The following is a 23,757-nucleotide window of genomic DNA, read 5'->3' as shown; positions in this document are numbered from 1 at the left end:
CACTGGACTTTGAAATTAACTCCTGTTAGTGTTTTTTTTTTTAACATAATTAAAAAGTCTTAAAAAAGTAAAAAATTGGCAAATTTTTGAAAATTCTGCGAAAAAATTGGAAAATAAGTGACTATTATAAAAAAACAAATATGAAAATTAGCAAATACTTGTAAAATGAAAAAAAAAAAGAGAGAATTTACTAGAAATAGCCACAATTCGTCAATATTTCTCGCATTTTTTACCCTGAAAGTTTCTTTGACGTATTTACGAATTGTTTTGAAAATTCGTCAAAACAAACACAAAGCAAATTTGTTGTTACAGATGAAGTCTTCGGTTCCGTCTCACCCTCCTCTCGGTTCCTGCACGTCAACTCCACCCCAACACCCCGCCCCCACCCCCCACCCCCCATGCGCGCTATGCGTGTGCCTCCCCCGGATTTTTACAAGCAGCAGCGGGTGAACGTTTGCTGCGGGGGACACAAATTCCCCCCGCGGGCAGCTGACAGACTGCCCACGGAGCGTCCCTGCGAGCGGATATGAATCGGAGACTTCATCTGTAAGTCTCTGCAAATGAGATGTAATCCATCCGTTGTTTTTGCATATAATTCGGATACCATGTTAATTCAGGGAACACAACGTCCTTTCCTGGTTTAGTTAACGTCACGTTATGAAGCATTAATCTGCCCCCTTTCCCCCCTACAGCCAAATAGCAGTGAGGAGAGAAGAGCATGACTTTAAGGCGGGAAAATACAGTAAGGACAAGCAGAAGCGAGTCTCGCCCGAAGCAGACACAACGATTTGCCTCTGCCTTAGCCCCTGACTCTTTGGGCGTAGCCGCGGTTAGGGTCGTTCCGCAGCATGGGACTTCAGGGAGACTCGGAGTTTGTCCAACTCGCCCTTTTCTCTCCTTAAGTGATTCAAAAAAAATCTAAGTTAATTTGTAAACCATGTAAACAATTTTTTAGTTCCCTCCTTTTTGTGTTGAGCAGGACTTTGTAGGCACAAGCAAAGTGTCTTATTCTTCTTCTTGACTAATTTACTGACGTGAAGGGTGAGGGACTTTAATAGAGAATCATTTTCCCCACTGAAAATGTAAAAAAAAAAGATTTTTTTCGGGATGATTACAGTACATCTTTTTTTTTTAAGCTCCATGGGAAGCATGTTTAAAGCACTAGTCCCAATTAGCAAGTAATTAAGAAGTAATTTTGGTATTACAGCAATGTTTGAACATATACCCAGGAGACACATGCTGTGTCGTTTCAATACCGTATTTCCTCGATTGTAAGACGCACCATCGATTTGGCCCTTACAATCAAGGAAAATTACTTTTTCAGTTTCAGGAGAGGTCCCATGTCAGCAGAGGATGAAGCAGGCGGCGGTGGCAGGAGAGGTCCCACGTCTGCAGAGGATGAAGCAGGCGGCGGTGGCAGGAGAGGTCCCACGTCTGCAGATGGTTGAAGATTGACAGCAGGCGGGAGGGCGGCGGGACAGGTCCCAAGTCTGCAGGTGAATGAAGATAAGAAGACAGCGGGCGGGTGGGCGTGTGGTGGGGGCGGCGGCAGGAGATCATAATAGCAGGAGAGCAGAGCAGGAGCAGAGCGGCGTAGGGGAACGGCTTGAGAGGTGCAAACTGTAACACGGGATGTTTACCGGTGTCTGACTTCTGTTTACAGTGTCCACCTCCCAAGCCGTTCCCCTATGCCGCTCTGCTCCTGCTCAGCTCTCCTGCTATTATGATCTCCTGCCGCCCCCACCGCACGCCCGCCTGCCGTCTTCATCTTCATTTACCTGCAGACTTGGGACCTGTCCTGCCGTAGTCCCGCCACTCACCCGACGCAAACCCGGCACACTCCTGCCCCCCGCTTTATCCTCCGCTGACATGGGACCTCTCCTGAAACATGGTAAGTGAAAAGATGGGGTTAGTACTGTAGACACTTGGTTTTATTATAATTTTTTTTAATACATCGATTCTAAGACGCACCGCGATTTGAGACATGTGAAAATCAGAAAAAAGGTGCGTCTTAAAAATGAGGAAATAGGGTATTTCATAATTTAAAGGTGCAGTTGCTTCCAAAATTGACTTTGAGGTAAACATATAATAACATATGATATGAAGAACAACCAATTCCAAGTAGTGCAAATTACTGATAAAGAAACAATTACAATTTGTTTGAATGGAGTTGAACTTTTTCTCAGCACTGGGATGTGACTTAAAATTTTTCCATTTGACGTTTCGGGCCGACACAAATGCCTTTTTCACGTTTAGCTGGCATTTGTATCGGCCGAAACGTCACGTGGAAAATTGGCTGAATAAATAGTCTTGCAGAAATCCGTAGTGCCCTGCGGCCATTCCGGTTGGCCGATTCTGGAGTGTTGCCAGGGATTCCCTGAAACAGGAGCACCGGTGGCTATACCGATAGTTACTTTTTTGGTGTGCGGCGTACATCTGTTTAATTTTATGTGACTTCACAGCACATGGAATTGAGACCGATGGTTACCATATCCACCCATATAATCCTCTGCATATCTTATCAAAGCTATATGGGCTCTACCTTCAACGCGAGGGCAGTGACGTCATCACACTGAAAGCGTAGTGTCCTGTGGTACTTCTCTGCCATGTTGTTCTATCCCTGTGATTTCAGAGGGATTTGTTCAACCTAGAAAGATGCATAGATGTTTAGAAGAGTCCTGTAGGAATGTGGAGGATATGGATGTGCTTTAGACAGTTAAGGAAAGCAAAACATACGTATAGGGGATTGCCCCTTTTGGTTATCTTTATTATCTCTTACATTCAAAGCACCTGTTTTAAATACCTTACACCATCTGCGGTGCACAAATGTAGTTTAGCATCAAATTTCTTCTAAAACCGATGAAGTGAGTGATGAGCATGTAACATGGATATTAAAGGACATCGGAAAAAGAAACTTAGAAACAGGATCTTCTCCACCACACACAGAATTCAATCAGGAACTGGTTACAGTTTCAGCATTTCATTTATTATGGATTAAGTAGAAATCGCTGTGTTAGTGCAGTTGTGATAGTGCAGAGTAAATGAGTACTTCAGGCTAACAATAGATATTATAAGACAAGCTTTCGAGAGTTCTCCTCTCTTCCTCCGGTCAGCAATACTGATTCACAAAGGAACTCATGGAATGTCTGTAAATCAGTATTATATATTATATTATATATATATATATATATATATATATATATATATATATATATATATATGTATATGTATATATATATATATATATATATATATATATATATATATATATACATATACATATATACATATACATATATATATATATATATATATATATATATATTATATCAGTAATTCTCTGAATCAGTATTGCTGACCTGAGGAAGAGAGGAGAACTCTTGAAAGCTCGTCGCATAATATGTATTGTTAGTCCAAATAAAAAAGGTATCACATAATACTGAAATACTCATTTACTCTGCAGATATTTGTTACGGCAAACAGACAAAACGGTGCTGAATGAATTCTGTGTGCGGTGGAGAAGATGCTGTTTCTGCAGTACAACATTTCTGTGACATTTCAGCAGACAGACTAATGGCCCATCAGATTAACACAGCATGGGTCCCTGGCAGTCCCATTCAAACTGAATGAGACTGCCATGGACCCCGGCTGTGTTAATCTGATGGGCCATTAGTCTGTCTGCTGAAATGTCACAGAAATGTTGCAGCATTACTGGGGTTTTGCCCCAGATTTTCCCAGGCTACTCCCCCGGATACTCGTGGCTTCACCTGTATATTGCAGTTGCGTTGATGGCAGCTTGTGGGTCCCTGTCTACTGTATGTCTCCGAGCCAGCACTACTGAATAAGCTGAAAAGAAAAACTACGGGTGAGCGCAGTACCATACACATTCTCTTTGGCAACTTGTGATCAAATACATGGGATTCCTGGTTTAAGTACCAAGTTAACAGCCTTCTGTCTAAATGTGCGAAAGATATCAGGTTCAAATCCTATTAAAGCCCTCAGTTTAGCTTATGAGCAAGTTATTTTTTATTAAAAGAGCAGTAGATGCACAGGACAGACTTTAAGCACAGTTTCTAGGGGCAAATCCAGCCAGAGTTAAAAAATGCTTGGCATGTATAGAAGAGAGCCCTACAGGAGTGGGAAGTTATAGATGAGAAAAGGTTCATCATTTTACTAGCAGGTCGGCTAAATACCCAGACATGGTCATTATCTGCTGCCAGTTTCTATGCTAACAGAAAAAGTTATCTATTGGCGCTTAAATCTATTACTGAAAGGTAAATAAGTGACTTCTAATAAGTGCTTAAATAATAGTGAAAATTCAAACTCTTAAGGTGAATCTGTGATTTAGTGAATAAATATATAAAATAAGGTGCAGCTTCAACCCTTCGTGCAGATTGCTTTTCCTCAATCCAAAAGTGTCAGGTATCCAGGATGTTTGTGGGGAGCGCAGATATATATGTGGAAAGAAAAACACAAGCAAAATAGTGCAAATATGCCTTAAAAAAAACTGGATATTCAGTGAGTTCTTAGTAGAATCCAGAGAAATTTGTACTTACAAATTTCCCAAAGTACACATGTACATAAAGGTATCTTTTATCCCGAAACAGCAGCTTTCACCGAGATATGTATGTATATATATATATATATATATATATATATATATATATATATATATATATAACAGTGTTCGACAAACCTATACATTTGCTCGCCCCGGGCGAGTGGATTTAAGCCCCGGGCGAGTAAATATTGGCCCAAGCAGCACACGTTTGGTACTAGGTGGCGAGTAGATTTTTTTGTGTGGCGAGTAGATTTTTTGGTGATTTGTCAACCACTATATATATATATATATATATATATATATATATACTGTAACCTTAACGGAATAGAAGAGAAATACAGGACATAGCGCAGACTGTTCAAATGTTATCTTCTTAAAATACAAAGTATAAAAATGCACTCACATTTTACAAAATATAATCACGCATTTAGGATATAATATCCGCACCAACAGAACTCTGCTTTCACAATCTGTATGTGCTATCACATTTGTGACTCAATGTTTACATCTTCGATTTTGAGCATACTGTATATAGTAAGGTAAATAACACACCTTTCCATTGGTTTATTATCAGCCAATGAGAAGCAGAGACAGGGCACTTATAGTAAGGTAAATAACACACATTTCCATTGGTTTATTATCAGCCAATGAGAAGCAGAGACAAGGTACTTATAGTGTGCAATTATCATCATGAAACACTCCTGATGAAACCTGCATAGGTGAAACGCGTAGAGTGTGATCCAGCATTGGTGAGCAGAGGGACACGAGCTGAGACCGGTCTGCACTACCTTTCCTGACTCCACGCTGTTGGAAGGCGCCTCCTGGATACGTGACGATCAGAGTGACATCAGAGGTGGGCGTATGATGCGTATCCAAGGACATCTGTCTGCTTGCAGCTCGATCTCCAGTCAGCCTGAGGGATTCCCCTCCAGACACGTGAGAGCAGGCGTCACACGCCATACAGATTGTGGAAGCAGAGTTCTGTTGGTGCGGATATTATATCCTAAATGCGTGATTATATTTTGTAAAATGTGAGTGCATTTTTATATTTTGTATTTTAAGAAGATAGAATTTGAACAGTCTGCGCTATGTCCTGTATTTCTGTTCTATTCTGATAAGGTCCCAGTATATATATATATATATATATATATATATATATATATATATATATATATATATATATATATACAGTGGTCGACAAATCACCAAAAAACCTACTCGCCGAACAAAAAATCTACTCACCATCTAGTACCACACGTGTGCTGCTTGGGCCAATAGGAGCTCGCCACGATGTTAAATCCACTCGCCCGGGGCGTGCAAATGTATAGGTTTGTCGAACACTGTAATATATATATATATATATATATATATATATATATATATATATATATATATATATATACATATATATATACATACATACATCTCGGTGAAAGCTGCTGTTTTGGGATAAAAGATACCTTTATGTACATGTGTACTTTGGGAAATTTGTAAGTACACATTTCTCTGGATTCTACTAAGAACTCACTGAATATCCAGTTTTTTTAAAGGCATATTTGCACTATTTTGCTTGTGTTTTTCTTTCCACATATATATCTGCGCTCCCAACAAACATCCTGGATACCAGTTTCTATGCTAAGAGTTATTATTTAGTGCACCTTAATATAATTTATACTACACTAACAAAACAATGAACATCCAGTATCCTCCCTGTTGTTTTTAAAGGTACAGTTCAAATGAGTGAGTCCCAAATTATGGACATTATCACAATGCTGGAAAATCCATAGCAAAGTATCTTGCCACCTATTCTGTTTCTCACTCCTCTTTCCATAATGTTATCTGAGTGAGGCTGGTGTGTTAGAAAATGGGAATTTTTATTGCATGGTGTCAAATTCTAACGAAATGTAACAGGGTCCGGGGAAAAAGAAAATCCCTGTCTCGTAAAATGCACCACTGCCTATAAAGAATTATTACGTTATTAAAATAGCCACTTTATATATAAAGTGCAATAAGTAAATAAATACCGTAGACTTGCAAGTAAACATGGCAGCGAGCACATGGTTTAACCCCTTTGAGTTCCACAAGACATACCCTAAACATCATTAGGGCCAGCACTCTATGCGGCCATATAATATACGGGGTGTGTTATGCTACAAATGCTCGTTTTCTATGGAGAGAATGCCTTCATTGAAATGTCCTTCGAGGCTGACCCACGAACACGTCGCTGAAACACCGATCGATCACATGGTTGAGATCCGGAAGACTCGTTGTACTTCAGCTGCTCCAAATGTTAAATATCCTAGCCATAGAGGTTGCCACATTTGCAAGTGGCAAAAAATGTACATACTACAAAAAACAGAGATTAAGACAATGATTGGCAGAGTAATTGCGAAGGCAAAATTAATGTACTGTTGAGTCTTGCAGTGGGGGTCGCTGCATCGCTTTTTTAAATGTAATCGGATGACTAGAAAATCTCATCTAAAACAGATTGCTTTGCAATGCATTGCAGGCCCCTCTGGCGCTAAAGCAGGCCTCAACAACTCTAGTCCTCGAGGGCCGCAAACAGGCCAGGTTTTCAGGATATCCCTACTTCAGCACAGCTGTCTCAATTAGTGGCTCAGTATGACTGAGCCACTAATTGAGCCAGCTGTGCTGAAGTAGGGATATCGTACAAACCTGGCCTGTTTGCGGCCCTCGAGGACTGGAGTTGTGCAGGCCTGCGCTAAAGGGTGAATGGCAATAGAAGTCTAGGTGCAGTGTTAGTATGTATGTATGTATGTATGTATGTATGTATGTATGTATGTATGTATGTATGTATATATGTATGTATGTCTTTATTTATATAGCGCCATTAATGTACATAGCGCTTCACAGCAGTACATAGAATCAAACGGAGCTAATGACAAATTAGTGACTGGCCTTTTCTTCAACAAAATCAAATGGAAACTATGACATTTACCATAGAGAAAGGCAGCAGTATAAATGTTTGAGAGACACACACACACAGCAGCATATTTGTGTCAGACAGTAACACAGAAATACAGCAACTGCAAACCACTGATACAATGGAGCAGGAGGCAAGCAGTCAACTGTTACTCCCCATGAGAAGGGCCATTGGAATGTCTGAGCTATTGCAGCTGTTCAGAAGAGGCCGAGCCACAGAAGGGAAATCTGACGGTGATATAATAGCTCTCTACAGTAAGTGTTACACTGGTAACAGCTGCCATTGTGGAGGGACTTCCGGCAGCTCGGCTGGCATTTCACATACAGTAGCAAGCCGTTGACAATCAAAGGGTTAAGCAGTAGTGTTGAATTTAAGTGAGGTCACTACAGGAGATTTATAAATGTAACTGTGACCTTTTATAGAGAAACAACTCATCTCTAAAGGAACAGTTCAACCTACTCAGAGTAGTGACAAAATGACTTTTTTTTAAAATACTAACAAAATATGAAGGCTTGCAAACTTAAAGTGAATACAAACCAAAGCCCGGCTCACTGAATGAATCAAAATATATCATTGTTATAAAGCAACTAATACACAAATATTTATTTTAAAGCAAAGGTAAAAAAAAATAGTTAAATATAGATATCCAGAGGGATAACCCAAGACAAGTAAAGGCATGATATTCATCAGATACAATGGCTTATAAAAATAATTTACTTTAATAGCAGTAAGGATTTGTTTTCGTTAGTGATAGTCAATGTGTCCCGTTGAACATTGGAAGTAGCAGCAGGAACCTCAGTCCACCTGGTGATGTCCCAGTCACTGGCTGTATCACAGCCTGGAAGATACGTGCACTCGCATTTTGAAGCTCATACAGTAAATGTATTAAGAAATTTGTGGGGGAGTTTTGCACCCTAATCGAACGTGGTGAATTTCACCCTTTATATGTTACATTGTTATCTTATCCTTCGTCCATTGTACAATGCTGCAGCTTGTTTGGCACCTTGAATAAGTCAGATGAATGAATTTAAAGTTGCATTCATATTCATGTTTGGTCATGTCCTGTAAAAATACATTAAAAAAGTCTAAGAAATATGAAGATCAAAATAGAAGTGAAATACAAGCTGCGTACGAATGTCACTCACAAGCGACACAAGCCAAGCAAGATACAAAACACAAACAACCAATGACACATTATGGGGGATATTCATTAAACTGTTAATGTATCCTCCCTTGCTTTATAGTTATATGGGATCATTAATTCAATTGCAGTATTGCCGATCGGGACACTATTACACCAAAACCCTTTTTTATTTCAATGAGAACTTTCGTGGAACAGCCCCTCAAGCAGCAATACGTGAGTATTGACCCTTGTCCCGTATGCAGGTGGCGTGCTCACAGGGTGCCGTACGTGACACTTCCGTTTAATGTATTATTATTATTCTCTATTTGTAAAGTGGTAACATATCCTGCAGTGCGGTACATTGGGGATACAGAGATTTGATCATTACATCAGCAGAGAATATAATCCCCTATATCTAAAAAGCAGCACAGTAAAGCAACAGAAGGACACATTAAAGCTGCAGTTCAGTCTTTTTTTTTATTTATTTTTTTTCTTCAATAGTTTCAGTTGTGCAATCTCTAATTACCTAAAGAACTGCATAGCTGCCGGTCAATTCGTTCTCCGTCTATTGATCGGCAAAGTTTGGCGACATCTTTAAATATGGGGAATGTAAATCGTTGCTATAGGAACAAGCATGCTTGTTAAAATAGAATACAAGAAAATTGGTCTTTCAAAGTTGTTTTTTTTAAAACAGAAAATGCTAAAAGTATTTTTTCTTACTACAGAACTGATTTATTAAAAAAAACACACATGCAGGATATTGACTGAACTGCAGCTTTAATGGGGCAATTCATTTTTTTTAACATAGGACTGAAGCAGAGGGGCCTCTGGAGCTGAACCCCATTAATTTCAGCCCTGGGGACCCCCTGCACTCCAAGATACTTACCTCCGAAGTGGGACCGATATGTCGGCAAAGTTTAAAGCTCATGCATCACGCGGGCCAAGCCGAACCTGGTGATGTCACGGCTTCCAATTGGCTCGCAGTGCACGGGAGCTTTAAAACTCCACAATGACGTGATCCCTGCGAGCGAAGCGTCTACCGGCACCCCCTACGGAGGTAAGTACCTCTGGAAGCAAGGGGTCCTCGGAGCTGAAATTAATAGGGTTCAGTTCTAGAGACCCCTACTTGAATCCTATGTATAAAAAATGCATGCTTGAATTGCCTCTTTAACACCCCCATATAAACATAAAAACAAAGACCTGCAGGAAACATTTACCAAAAATTCCTGTTACATAAATAGAATATGTGATTTGTGCTCAAAGACAAAAAGGTAGATATTCATTATTTCGGGACATTTGGTTAGCCACTCACGGCTCCATGTCACAGTGTGAATGAGTTATACTAGATATAATATCAATGCTGCATTGAGGATCTATTCCTTTGACACTTTGTAGCGCAAAGCCGAAAAAATAATCGGTGCGCATAAGTACCCAAAGAGATCCTCTCATGTCTCTTTGCCCAACAAGATCAAATCGAAGAAAAAACACATCGAGATTATTAAATCATTATTAAATCATGTGAATTCGACTCCTCTCTCACATTCTCCGCTCACATTCAAAACGTATCAAAAACCTGTCGCTTTTTCCTCCGCAATATTACAAAGATATGCCCTTTCCTCTGTTATTCGACTGCTAAAACTTTGACTGAGACCCTCATTCTCTCCCATCTCGATTACTGTAACATTCTGCTGTCCGGCCTTCCTACCTCTCACCTGTCTCCCCTACAATCTATCCTTAACACTGCTGCCAGAAACACTCTACTCTTTCCTAAATTTGTCCCAGCGTCTCCCGTGCTGAAATCACTCTCCTGGCTTCCGATTAAATCACGTATCTCACACTCAATTCTCCTCCTCACTTTTAAAGCTTTACACTCTTCTGCCCCTCCTTACATCTCAGCCCTAATTTCTCGCAATGCACCATCCCGACTCTTGCGTTCCGCTCAAGGATGTCTTCTCTCTACCCCCTTTGTATCTAAAGCCCTCTCCTGCCTTAAAACTTTCTCACTGACTGCCCTACACCTCTTGAATGCCCTTCCCCTCAATACCCGACTAGCACCCTCTCTATTCACCTTTAAGACCCACCTTAAGACACACGCTTAAAGAAGCATATGAGTAGTACCGTGGCTAATACTATACACGATACATAAAGCTTGGCCCCCGGCAGACGCACTTACTAGAATTCCCTCCTACTGTCTCTGTACATTCTCCATACCTACCAATTAGATTGTAAGCTCCTCGGAGCAGGGACTCTTCTTTCACAATGTTACTTTTATGTCTGAAGCACTTATTCCCATGATCTGTTATTTGTAGTTATTTGTTATTTATATGATTGTCACCTGTATTACTACTGTGAAGCGCTATGTACATTAATGGTGCTATATAAATAAAGACATACATGCATACATACAATTATACTAAATAAACAGTATACAAAAATTAAACATAAAAAGCAGAAAATTGAGATTTTGCCGGGGTAATCAAACTTGAAAGAAACGTTACTACCTCAAAATGTTGCTGCTCTCTGCTGTTTGCCCTTTATTTTAACTCTTTACATTTATTTAATATGATTTAGGGCCACATTCCCTAAGTGGTCCTAAGCCAAAAGGCATCCTAGAGTTTGGTCATTTCAATGAGCCGTGGGGTGCCTTACAGTTTAGCACTGCTTAGCAAATCGAGTCCTCAGTCTTCTTTATCAGAGCATGTATTTATGTGAAGAAAAAGTGTGGTACCAGGCTACTACTAATTGAATACAAAGTGACTGTGAAATACTCTACACATAAAAAGAATTGATTAACGCAATTAATACCTGGTGGCTGCTTAACAGATAATCTGACTACCCTAGTCAGATAAGGAAACTTTGCAACAGAGGGGTTTTGTGTGTATTTCACAGTCACTTTGTATTCAATTAGTAGTAGCTCGGTACCACCCTTTTCCTTTGCATTTCTAGCACCCTTAGCAGGAGCAGCTTCTACACCTAAAATGAATCATTTATTTCACCCTTGCAGCAGGAGAGAAGTGCTTGAGATTACGTGTGACATATACCCTGTTGTGTGATTCTACACTTGTTTTTCTCTCTAGTGCTACAGTATATCAGATTCTAGCACTTATTGCTTTAAGTTTTTTCATGTGCTTAGGTTGTTAGGTGTGCTGTCTTGTGTTATTGGGGCAAGGTAAGTACCTCGGTGTCCCCTTGGGGACTTGAGGGAACGGGCTTGAGGAAGGTGTTTGTCCCCAAAACGTTGCCCCCCTGTTTATCCCACCTACCCCCCCCCCCTCGTGTTTTTTCCCTATTTTTGCTTTTTCATTCCTTATCACCGTTTTTTTGTGCTACCTATGTTTGCATTGTGTATTTTAGATTATCGTGTATGGGTCACATCACTCCGTGTATTTAACTTGTCTAGATATTAAATACTTTTGTTGATTTGGCATTTACCTTCTTCTTAGATTTATTTAATCAGTCAGTGAGTGCTGGAACTATTATTACTGCTTTGTAATTATTTAGGAGGAATTGGGTCCTTCTTTTTGTTCCTTGAGTTTGCACCCTGCAATTTGCGTTTGATTAGCAGTATACTATTTGAGTGCTGTCAATCATTAGTCTTTTTCTATTTACAGTATTTCAATCACGTCTCAATAGAAATATTGACACAGACAAAATATTTTCAAGACGAGAATCAAGTGAACACATAACCCCATCTGCTGATAATATGTACCCCTTCATCCATCTCAAGTGAGTCTACGACAGGACACGTACGAGTATTGACAGTGGTCATTCGGATACAAACTTCAGCTGACTTTCCATATGCCGGATCCGGCTTTCTCTACCTCCTAAGCTCACGAGAATACAACAAGTCAGCGAGACACAAGCAGGCATTTCGGATATCGGCATAGCAAGCCACTCGATCTCCGTGTAGAGTGTTCAGAGGCACCAGCTGGTCTGGGATGCGGCACATCACCGGGGATTTCGTTTTGGTACCAGCCGGAGACGAGAGATGACATCTCCAGATTCCACATCTATATACCTGCTTCCTGTAAGTAGGATTTCAATTTTGAGGACTGGATGAACACCCGATCACCAATTGTGTTATATGGTCTGTAAGTATGGTTTATTAAATGTATCTTTTTTCACTTCACCTATTTTTCCAATTAATTACCAATACCTATGTTTTAAAACATCAAATGGCTACCTTCTAATTACCATACAGTATTATGCTATGTTTTTCTTGTTTCTTTGCATATGCTGAGACCATCATCCGTTGTACCACGAATTTCAGAGTGGCCGGGACATTTTCACCCGGGACATTTTCACCCGGGACATTTTCACCCGGGACATTTTACGGTTGTGTTTAGTACATCCATATAATACTACCATCCTGTGAGTATATTGTGTCAGGCGCAGTTACAGTATCCCTCTCTTGAAAAGTACATTTATTTCTGCCTTTTCGGCCGTCCTCCCTTCCTACAGCTGCTATATATCCCTGCTTCAGCCCCTGTGGCTCAAAGACTGAGCCACTGATTGAGTCACCTGTGCTGAAGCAGGAATATCCTGAAAACCTGACCTGTGGGTGGCCCTTGAGGACTGGAGTTTGCCGCCCCTGCTGTAGCGTTTACACATCTTTTGGCTAAGATGAACATTGCTGACAGTCACTTTTTGCTTGATATCTTGCAAGAATGAGAAGCCTCTATGTTTCATGTACACGTTCAAAGTCACTAATATCACCACTGATATATTTACTAAGTTAAATTCATACCTTCTGTAGATTAAAATCAAGCTTGAAAGTGTGTGTTTGTATAATTAAATGTATTTGTTTCTCAGATTAAAGCAGCAGTACTCCTTTCCAACTTTTTATTATTATTATTATTATTTTTATATATAAAGCATGTGACAATGTATAATTTTACATTCTTACTTAAGCTGGCACTTACTTTGGTGTCCCTGTTAGAAATCTGTCAAAATCCTGATTGTGTGCCTATCATAATGGCTGCTTCAGTCAGTGTAACTCAGCAGCTACAATGTATCCTTATATTACTAAGGTAATATTATCTATTGTTACAGTTTACAGCTCAAACTACTGGGAACATTTTCAACAAATGATCTCAAACAGAAAAGAGCTGCAAAGATCTTGTATTGGGACGTGGGTTAAAACCTGCTATAGAAATCAAAGGGATGTTTTAAAAAGCATGAAAAATTGCATTATGAGTTGAATAAAATCAAAAAACTCTATCTAATACTACAGAACTGATTTTTTTTTTAAAAATTAAGATTTCACGTGTTTTGCTGCTTGAAATGCATCTCCCAAACTATGTTTAATATAATTCCCTCCATGCTTGATTTCTATTGAACAGTATAATACATATAAAAGAATAGAAGCTGATGCGCATGCGCGGCTGGCTGGTGATGGACGCTTAGGGCCTCATGCAGTAAGCGTTGATAAGGGAAATATGGCCATGTTATAGCCAAAATTGGGTTTGAGATTCAGTAAGCGCCGATAAGTGCTTCATATCGCCAGGTTTCGGAGCCGATAATTTGGTTATGGCCAGTCGCCTGCCGATAAGCCTGTTTTCGACACTGATCGCCACTTTTTTAAATCGGCTGGATTCAACAAAAAAAAACAGCTTATCGGGGCTGATCGGCACTACGAAATTGAGATGTTATGGCCGATTTCTCCCGCCAACTAAAGTTGGCAGTTTGGACGGGAGAACGATCGCTAAGGCTGCCGGAACGGCACTTAGAAAAAAAACATCTTCTGTACATCAATGGAAGTCAATGGAGCGGGGACGTATAACAGTATAGTACTGTTTACGTTTCATTGCTCACAATACAAGGGGGATTTGCATTACAGTGTGGGGGCATTCCCTGCATTGTGTCACAGCTGATGTGTCTTATTTGCATAACATTCGACTTTTACATGTTTTCAGCATTTGCGGGTCACATTACTCATCATGTGATGATGTGGCAAGGGAAAATACTATACTACACTCTTAAAGGAGAACCTCACATCATATCACACATTTTACTCAACTCAGCGACAATTATTTACATGATGTCACACATGTCACACATGTCACTCATACACAGTATATTCATCTTCCTTTACATTACACAATGCTTGTAATGTGACACGCATCTTTAAACGTTCATGTACATCTGTCTTCTCATGTTTACATATACTTTTGGGTCCTCCCTATTTTCATGACGTCACTTATTGGACGCTCAATCACATTGCATGTTTACATTGTAACCGTTGCATTACAAGCACTTCAACCTAACTTATACACACATGTACAGTAATTCATCATTGGGACACCTTGTAAACTCATTCTATACCAACTATCCTCCTTACACAAATGCATGCATATGCACACGACTATTCATTGTTGCCAACATGTCACAATAACATGGATAATTACACATGTTACACAAAACTTTTCCCACGTCAATCTCAGCCTTTTTGTCTCATTACATGACTGACTCTTGCGTTCACAAGTGTTACATGCATTGCACATGCAACTATTTATTTGCAAGCAATCTTTGTACAAAGCTTCACGTCACATCATTGCCAAATATCATCATTCCCTGCAGAATACACACAACAAATACTTAGAACAACAAGTGCACACAGCTTGCCACAGAAGTACTTTATTATGTTAATGTAACACCTTGCATTTTACTATGTCACCTGACATCATCACATACCTATTTAAAGGACGCACATTACCTGCTCATTCACAGCTACTCATTTCAAAATGTTGCGAATGTTTAGGAGACGCAGGAACATTCTTTTCTATGACATGCTTGATGATGAAGACAATCATATAGGGCAAGGGAGGGACACACCGAGGGACAGTGACAGTGACGCGGATACGACAGGGACAGGGAGAGGGACAGGCCGAGGGACAGGGAGAGGGACAGGAGATCAGAGGAGAAGACAGAGGAGACAAGTTGTGCCTCGTCCGCGTCTGTACAGGGAGAGAACCCTGTTAGATGGGATGAGTGAGGAGGAGATTGTAAGTCGCTATCGTTTGAGTTCAGCAGCAATCTTAGCTCTTTATCAGGAGTTAAGGGGAGATTTAGATTTTTTCACAGCCAGAGGTCGTGCAGTCCCTGGGCTTGTTAAAATGCTGTGCTCATTACATTATCTTGCTTCCGCGTCATACCAGACAACTGTGGGCATAGTGGGCGGGGTCTCGCAATCTACATTCTCGCGGGCCTTGACCCAGTTTCTCTATGCACTCAATAGACGCGCTAGGAATTATATTCATTTTCCTACAGAGGCGACAGAGTGGCTGGAAGTCAGGACTGGCTTTTATAATATAGCAGGGATACCATGTGTGCTGGGTGCAATCGATTGCACACATGTTGCTTTGATTGCACCTAGTCAGAGTGAGCATGTGTACCGCAATCGGAAGCACTACCATTCACTCAATGTACAGGTGGTATGTGATGCCACGATGAGGATAATGCATGTGGTACCCAAGTTCCCTGGTTCCAGTCACGATTCCTCTATCCTGAGGAACTCTTCAGTCTTCCATGCGTTCGAAGAGGGACATTTTGAACCTGGTTGGCTGCTGGGTGAGTACATATTTACATGTTCTAACACAAAACACATGTTGATTTAGGAATGTTGGCATTGTACAATTTGATCACTAATGTCAGCTTATGTGTGCTCCATTCATTATAGGTGACTCAGGATACGGAATTAGGCCGTGGCTCTTGACTCCGGTGCTAAACCCTCAAACTGAAGCAGAGGACAGGTACAATGCAGCCCATATATCTACAAGATCTGTTATAGAGAGGACATTTGGCCTACTCAAGACCAGGTTTAGGTGTCTGGACAGAACTGGTGGGGCTCTTCTATACAAGCCTCAAAAAGTGTCTGATATTATCCTTGCCTGTTGCATTTTGCACAATGTTGCACTCAGGCACAATGTACAGTCAGACCTAGCTGAGGCTTTGGTAGACGAGCATCCCACCCATGTAGCTGCTGAAAATGAACAAACAGCCAGTGGTGGCCAGACACGACAGAATCTCATCAATTCATTTTTTTCTTGTAAGTACAAACTCATATGTTCCTAGTACTACTTTTATAGTTTAATTATGTTATATTAACAATAATGTTTCTTTATATAACCTTCTGTTAGGACACAGATGAATATGGGTTGCACACCTTTCTTTTCTCTGCTGTGTGCACAAAGGGATGTGGCACCGGTATGTTATTGTTGCACAGGTTATATAATCCCTCTTCAATTGTACTTTAGTTGTGTGTATGTGAATACAACTTGGGTAACAAAGCAATAATATTTTAGCATTGTGTTATTCCTTATGCTAAGACAAAACACATATTATGCCCATAATCATTCATGCTTCTAGTATGCTTACATACAATGTTATTGGTGCAGTGTAACATGTACATCCAGATGATGTGTACACCAGGCTGATTTACATTTTGAATGTCATGAAATATACATGGTGTTGTACATTTAACACCAAATACACACTTTGCTGTGTTGTTTACGGTACTGAAGATGGCATGTCAATGTTTGCAATTTATATATTGTTCCTTTGCATTATAGGTATATCTCCAGTATGACTGATCATGGTATGTATATTTGCTGACATCTCTCATAAGATGTGGCTACCTCAATCTTCCTATAATTATTGGAACTAAAAACCCAACATATTGGTTTAAACACAAATGTTACATATATGTACTTTCTGTATCATGTATATGCATTTAGCTACTCTTGAGCTTTCATGTGCATTGTATTACAAAATGATTACTCACATTTCATCACATTTTATGTATGTTTCCTTATAATTTCCATTAATGTAATATAGAGGTGGTTGGAGAAAAGGGGATAACTGTACTTATTTGTTTACTTACGGGAGCACATTCATCACTAGCATAGACACACTTTTTAAGACAACTGTTTGTGTCTCTATCAATTGGTGTAGGATCCATGTATAACACCGACAAATGATAACACCAGCTTTATTATGGTAGCTTATATCATCATATTGACTATACTATGTATTTCTAAACGATTAATAAACACAGTAAACTATAGTTAGTTAGGTTAATGAAATATACACAGAAACGTACTTCATAACATGATGGTGATGTCATATTCAGAACATCATGCATTGGAGGGGACCATAACATCTGGCCAGTAACATTATTTGCTACAGTCCCAAACCATTTTATCTACATACCCATGTAACAAGAGATTTTAAAAATAAATGGCTACTTGGTTGTAAGTGTCCTTTACATTGGGAGAAGGAGTGGCTCACTGAGTAAAGACACACACTGGCACTGATAGTTTGAAGCAGGGGAGTCTGGTTCAATTCCCGGTGTGGGCTCCTTGTGACCTTGGCCAAGTCACTTTATCTCCCTGTGCCTCATGCGGCAAAAAAACATTTGTACGTTCCACGGGCCAGGGACCTCAGGCTGAAACATGTGTCTGTAAATCGCTGCGTACAACTAGCAGCCCTATACATGAACATGCTCATATTATTATTATTATTGTTACATAGTTTCGACAGTCATACGTTCCATTACATATTAGAATACACAAATGTGTTAGCAGAGTGGGAATGGTTGTTATATATAAAACACACCATGTCATAAAATGTTAGTAGTCATTAAAGAACACTCAATAAAAATTCATGAGGCACTCTTTTGCAACATCATTATGTTAATTAAGTGCTTATGCAATATAGGCATAAGGGTATCACATTTTTAATTGTTTGTTAATAAGCGCTGCAAGCAATATAAAATTAGTTCCATATGTAGTATAGTAGTCGGTGGCTCCTCCTCACAATCATCTCATATAAAGGTAGACTCTTCTGAAATCATACATTGATCCGATTGTATCTTCCCCGACATCTCTGAAATACAGCAAACACATGATGGTCAAAGATGGCACCTTACTAGATATGCATCCGTGACAACGCGTTACGCAGCTCTATATGATTGTGTAGATACACACGTCACTCACTTATATGTTAGAAGTAAAACTGTTCATCAGTATGTAATGTTTCTTTAAATTTGTAGCAGGCATAACTATGTATAAGAAGTGAACGTTGCCTGTATACTGAAAGATGTGCGCGCACATCTTTGTGTGCGCACACGCTTCACGCTTGGCTCCACTAACTGTTAGCGCATGCGCAAAACAAAGCGTACGTTGTGCGTTCAATACATGTTGAAAATACCAGTAAACATAACATCTTTATTTCAAATACAATGAAGACGAAACTACATTCGTTCTAAACGAGTACATCTGTATTCTTTTTAAACAGACGTGTTTGAACAGAAAGCACGGCCGATAACACAATGCGCAAATGCAATACGTGTGACGTCATGTTAAGCCAGCGTGAAACGCACGCTAACACTCCTCCCACTCAATTAACATTCGGCTAACGCCCAGGGTACGCCTACAAACACTGAGCCGCACGCATCACACACTGCAGTTACCGTTACTATAACAAAACATGACAGCCAATAGGCTTTGAGGTGCGCACGTCGCTTGGGGGCGGGACTTACATCACTAATCCTTTTTAAGGACGCCTTGGCCCATGACAAGGGTCCCACGTCATACGTGGTGGACCCGGTTTTCAATGTTGTAGATGTTGCATGATAACAAAACAGGTATGTGTTAGAGTAATGGTAAAATGTTACTAATATGTTTAAAGGGATAGGAAAGTACGTATATTTATTCCGTCAGCAATGTGTACTACTCTTTCAGGTCCTACTATATTGTATTAGGAAACAATTTGTTTGTGATCGCTACATGTTATGCAGTCTGCAATGTTACGCTGTATCCACGCATTGAAAGTGAAAATGGTGGTTACAAAAAAAAAAAAAATTTAAACGCAGAGTCAACGCATAACGATTGTTATATTTACCATTCTTCTAGAATTAACTCTTCGCCTGGCTGCAACTGGTCGCTCCAGAAATGCAAGCCATTTTCATCCACGCTTAACCCAACCGCTGAATCCAGTATGGCACATATCTCCTCCAGGATGCGCTCATAGGAATCGCCACTGCTTTCTTCAAATAATTGGTCGGGAGGTAGGTTCATTTCTTCCGGTTCCCATTCCAATGCAATTTCAGCTGAAAGGCTTGGTACATAATCATAGTACTTTTGTTCTTGTACAATGTGGGTTTCAGGAATGGAGGCTGCAGATATTGCAGCACGTATCGATTCAAACGGATCAGTAGTAGCGGATACATTGCTATTGCCATTAGGAATAAATATGCCTTTCACGACAATATAAGTGCCGTCTTTCAGGATAAATTGTTTTTCCGGGGCAATCTTCCAGAAACCATAGGTGTGTTGTAGCTTATCCTGGTCACGTTCAAAAAAGTCATTACTTGATAAAGTGAATCTTATTGAGGAATTAAAATTCCGTGCATGCTTACGGTCTTGGTAATAAGGATATTTTGCTCGAATGAAATCATCGATTTGGCGTGTGCTTGCTTTCTGTCCGCGACTGTTCAAGATGGCTTCACAGATCATGTACTTATACCCTAAAAGGGGATTAATATTGTTAACGAATTCATCAGCCATGTCTGAGTAGCACAAAAGCTGTGTGCAGGTCTGTGTTATTTGCTCATCAAAATGAATGTGCTGAATGGCTAACAAACTCCTGTTTTTCCTTGTCAAGGTCAACAAAAGTAACTACTTTGACTCCTTATTTCAAACGCCAATTGGATTTGTTTGTCTAATTGGGTTAACAGTTGTGGTTCGTGATATGGGACTGTGGGAGAAACATTTCTCCTTCTTTTATCTCGTTTGTGAAAAACATCCCTAGACTGTGAATGCGTTCACATAGTGTTTTTTTGAAAACTAACAAAGACCAGTGTGTGAAAATATTTCTTAGCCAGGCATATCAGTAAAAACACACCTGCAAAAAGAAATGTTTTTTCCCCGCTTACATTTCTGTGTGTATGTGAAAGTCTGGTTAACTCCCTGTCTGCATGAGTTTAAATACGTGTGTATATATATATATATATATATATATATATATATATATAAATATATCTCTTATAAAAATATATATATAATATTTTTTTTTTTTTTATATTGCAGGAGTACACACAACATTGATGGCATTAAGTATACCTTGTATGAAACCTATTTAAATGGTGAGAAACATGATTGAATGAAGTAATAAACATTTGTTTAAGCACAATACTGTTAGAGTCTCATACTTAGGATATTTCTCAAACATTAGGCCTGTATTATTAAAATAGTGTTTTCACAAGGAAGCATGAAGTGTATTAGTTTGTGTATACCAGTTTATATAGTACTATATATATATATATATATATATATATATATATATATATATATATATATATATATATATATATATATATATATACACATATATATATATATATATATATACACACATATATACATATATATATATACACATATATACATATATATATACACATATACATATACACATATATACATATATATACACATATATACATATATATATACACATATACATATATATATATACACACTCACACACTCACACTCACACTCACTCAGTGTGTGTGTGTGTGTGTGTGTGTGTGTATATATATTATTATACATTCTGAGATGTTATAGAAACGAACACACAACTGATTAAAGGACAAAATTACAATGGCCAAGCAAGGCAAAGGTAAGTAATAATTTACACATAATCCTGCTGTACACGTACAAGAAAGATGTTTGCACTTACTTAGGTGTTTTAATAATTGCATGTGACTAATATGCATATGCAATTCTTACATCAATTAACACACCCAAATGCAATGTTTTGCTGCAAAGTCAATGGCAGCTTCTCTAAACTTAGCAACTGGCTCCTGGTGGACCATTACTGAACAGACGATTACAACATAAATATTTATAACACAATTAATTATGAGTGTTAACATTTCCAAAACTTCACGTGTACAAGAACATAGTTGAAAGTTTGGAAACAACACAGTCTTCAGCATACATACAATAGTAATTAGATAATCTGAAGTCAACAAAACAAGGCCAAAGACATATTTTCTGAATTATAACATTTATTTTTTTTGTTCCTTTTGCGAGCGAGTAACAGGCCTGCTTGTTGTCTCTTGAATTTTCCTTTTTCTTTTGCCACCAACTTTAGGCACAACAGAGCCACTTTGAGTGGCCTCTGGCACTTCACGGGCAGGGCTTGTGGCCAGTGACTGTTCACCTACGGGGCTTGTGGCCAGTGACTCACCTACAGGGCTTGTGGCCAGTGACTCACCTACAGGGCTTTTGGGCAGTGATTCACCTACAGGGCTTTTGGGCAGCGATTCACCTACAGGGCTTTTGGGCAGCGATTCACCTACAGGGCTTTTGGGCAGCGACTCACCTACAGGGCTTTTGGGCAGCGACTCACCTACAGGGCTTTTGGGCAGCGATTCACCTACAGGGCTTTTGGGTAGTGACTGTTCACGGACAGGGCTTGTGCCCAGTGACACATGTGAGCAAGTTGGTAGACACTGCACAAGTGATGGTTGGTCTGTTTCATGTGTGTCTTGTTTTGTTTTTGTCGCCTCCTTTGTAGGTGTCTGCTGCTGAATTTGTACAGATGGCAGCGGTAGGATGTCATCAGGAACCTGCACAGCAATGTCTGCTACTTGACCGGTAACATTTGGGCCTGGTGAATGAATATCAGATGAATGTGGTGAAAACTGACCTGCATGAACAGATCCTGGCTGGGAGGTGTTGAATTGTGGTACATTAGTCATTCTCCAGTAATTAGCTTGTGTTTGCTGAACAACTAATGCTTCGAATGAGGTGTTGATTTTTTGCAACTGTTTAGGCACTTCAATGAAGACTCTGTGGAGATGTGCCAATTGTGATACTGTTTCTTCCTGCAGTCCAATCATCCTTTCCAGCACTGTCATCATGTCTGAATGGCGACGATTTTCTGCGTCCACTATTTTTCCCTCTGAAGCTACAATTGCATCGTATGTGGAAGTTGATGGACGATTTGGCGGTACAACAGTTTCTATTGGCACCTCTTCATGGTCACATGATTGTATTTCAGTCTCTTCTGTGGCGTCATCCTCATCATACTCATCATCCTCATCACCATGATGTTCTAAAAAGAAATGTACACATTATTAAATGGCATGTTAATGTATGCTGTGTTACTATGTAATTGTACTATGTCCTAAGTAACACCTAACATGTTAGCATACGTTTTATAACCTCATTAAAAACTACCTTGACTTACGAATAATGTTTGGACTCAGTATGAAATATGAATGAATGAAAAGTTGCTCTAAACTCAGAAGTCCTACATGATAATTAACATCACTAACACAATACATGTTGCCTTACACTTAATTTTCACTGACACTAAGTAATCCTATTTAAAGAAGATGTGCAAAACAAATAATGCACATGACAACATAACATATAGAAGAGCACATATTATATGGCCAGCAAATGATACACTCACCTTCTAGTAGTGTTGAGCTGGCTGACCCAGGTGAAGACACTTGTTCCATCTCAGGTGACACATGTCCTCCAGGGGCAACTATATATAACAATAACATAAGTTTTACATTTACATGTGTAAATATTGAACAAACACTTATTGTATGTTCTGTATTTATGATTAACTAACAACATCAGTTCCTTAACCGAAAATGTGTGTGAAAGTGAACATAAATAGTTGTAATAACACTGTACATGCCTGTGTACTTAGAATTTTTGAGTTCCCTAACATACAACATACTATGTTTCTGCAGTAATGCGTGAGGATAAATAGATTAAATGAGTACATAAAAATCATATGTTGTGTAGTGATATCAGTATCATAATGTACATAACTATCATGAGATGACCATTCACAATGGTTATCATGAAGGTGGTCATATTGCAAAAAGTGTTGTTTTTGGTAGAGGATATGTGTGGTACATTAATCGAAGATGTGGCACACCTGAATGTGGCTGTGACTCAACAAGACAACACATGCAGTGTGTGATAATGTGTCTTTGATAGTAGTTCAACTATAGATATGAGTGAACTAATGTGTGACGTACGCTTTGATAAGTAATGAGTTGTTGGGGCATTTAGTAGCTAGAGTTAAGCTTTC

The 23,757-nt window shown here is 39.4% G+C and overlaps 1 protein-coding gene across 1 annotated transcript; it reads right to left on the bottom strand.

Moving 5' to 3' along the window:
• Positions 1–12,393: 12,393 nt before the first annotated feature.
• On the bottom strand, positions 12,394–23,192 carry LOC142492429 (uncharacterized). Its single transcript, XM_075595071.1, has 3 exons — positions 23,119–23,192; positions 22,048–22,755; positions 12,394–12,452 (listed from the first exon to the last, which is right to left on the bottom strand). Exons 1-3 carry the CDS (start codon positions 23,165–23,167, stop codon positions 12,394–12,396), a joined length of 816 nt encoding a protein of 271 aa, XP_075451186.1. The 5' UTR covers positions 23,168–23,192.
• Between the last annotated feature and the right edge of the window lie 565 nt (positions 23,193–23,757).

Source organism: Ascaphus truei, chromosome 4 (genome assembly GCF_040206685.1).
Source record: "Ascaphus truei isolate aAscTru1 chromosome 4, aAscTru1.hap1, whole genome shotgun sequence".
In the NCBI taxonomy this organism is placed as follows: domain Eukaryota; kingdom Metazoa; phylum Chordata; class Amphibia; order Anura; family Ascaphidae; genus Ascaphus; species Ascaphus truei.
This window is presented reverse-complemented; position numbering and strand designations above follow the sequence as displayed.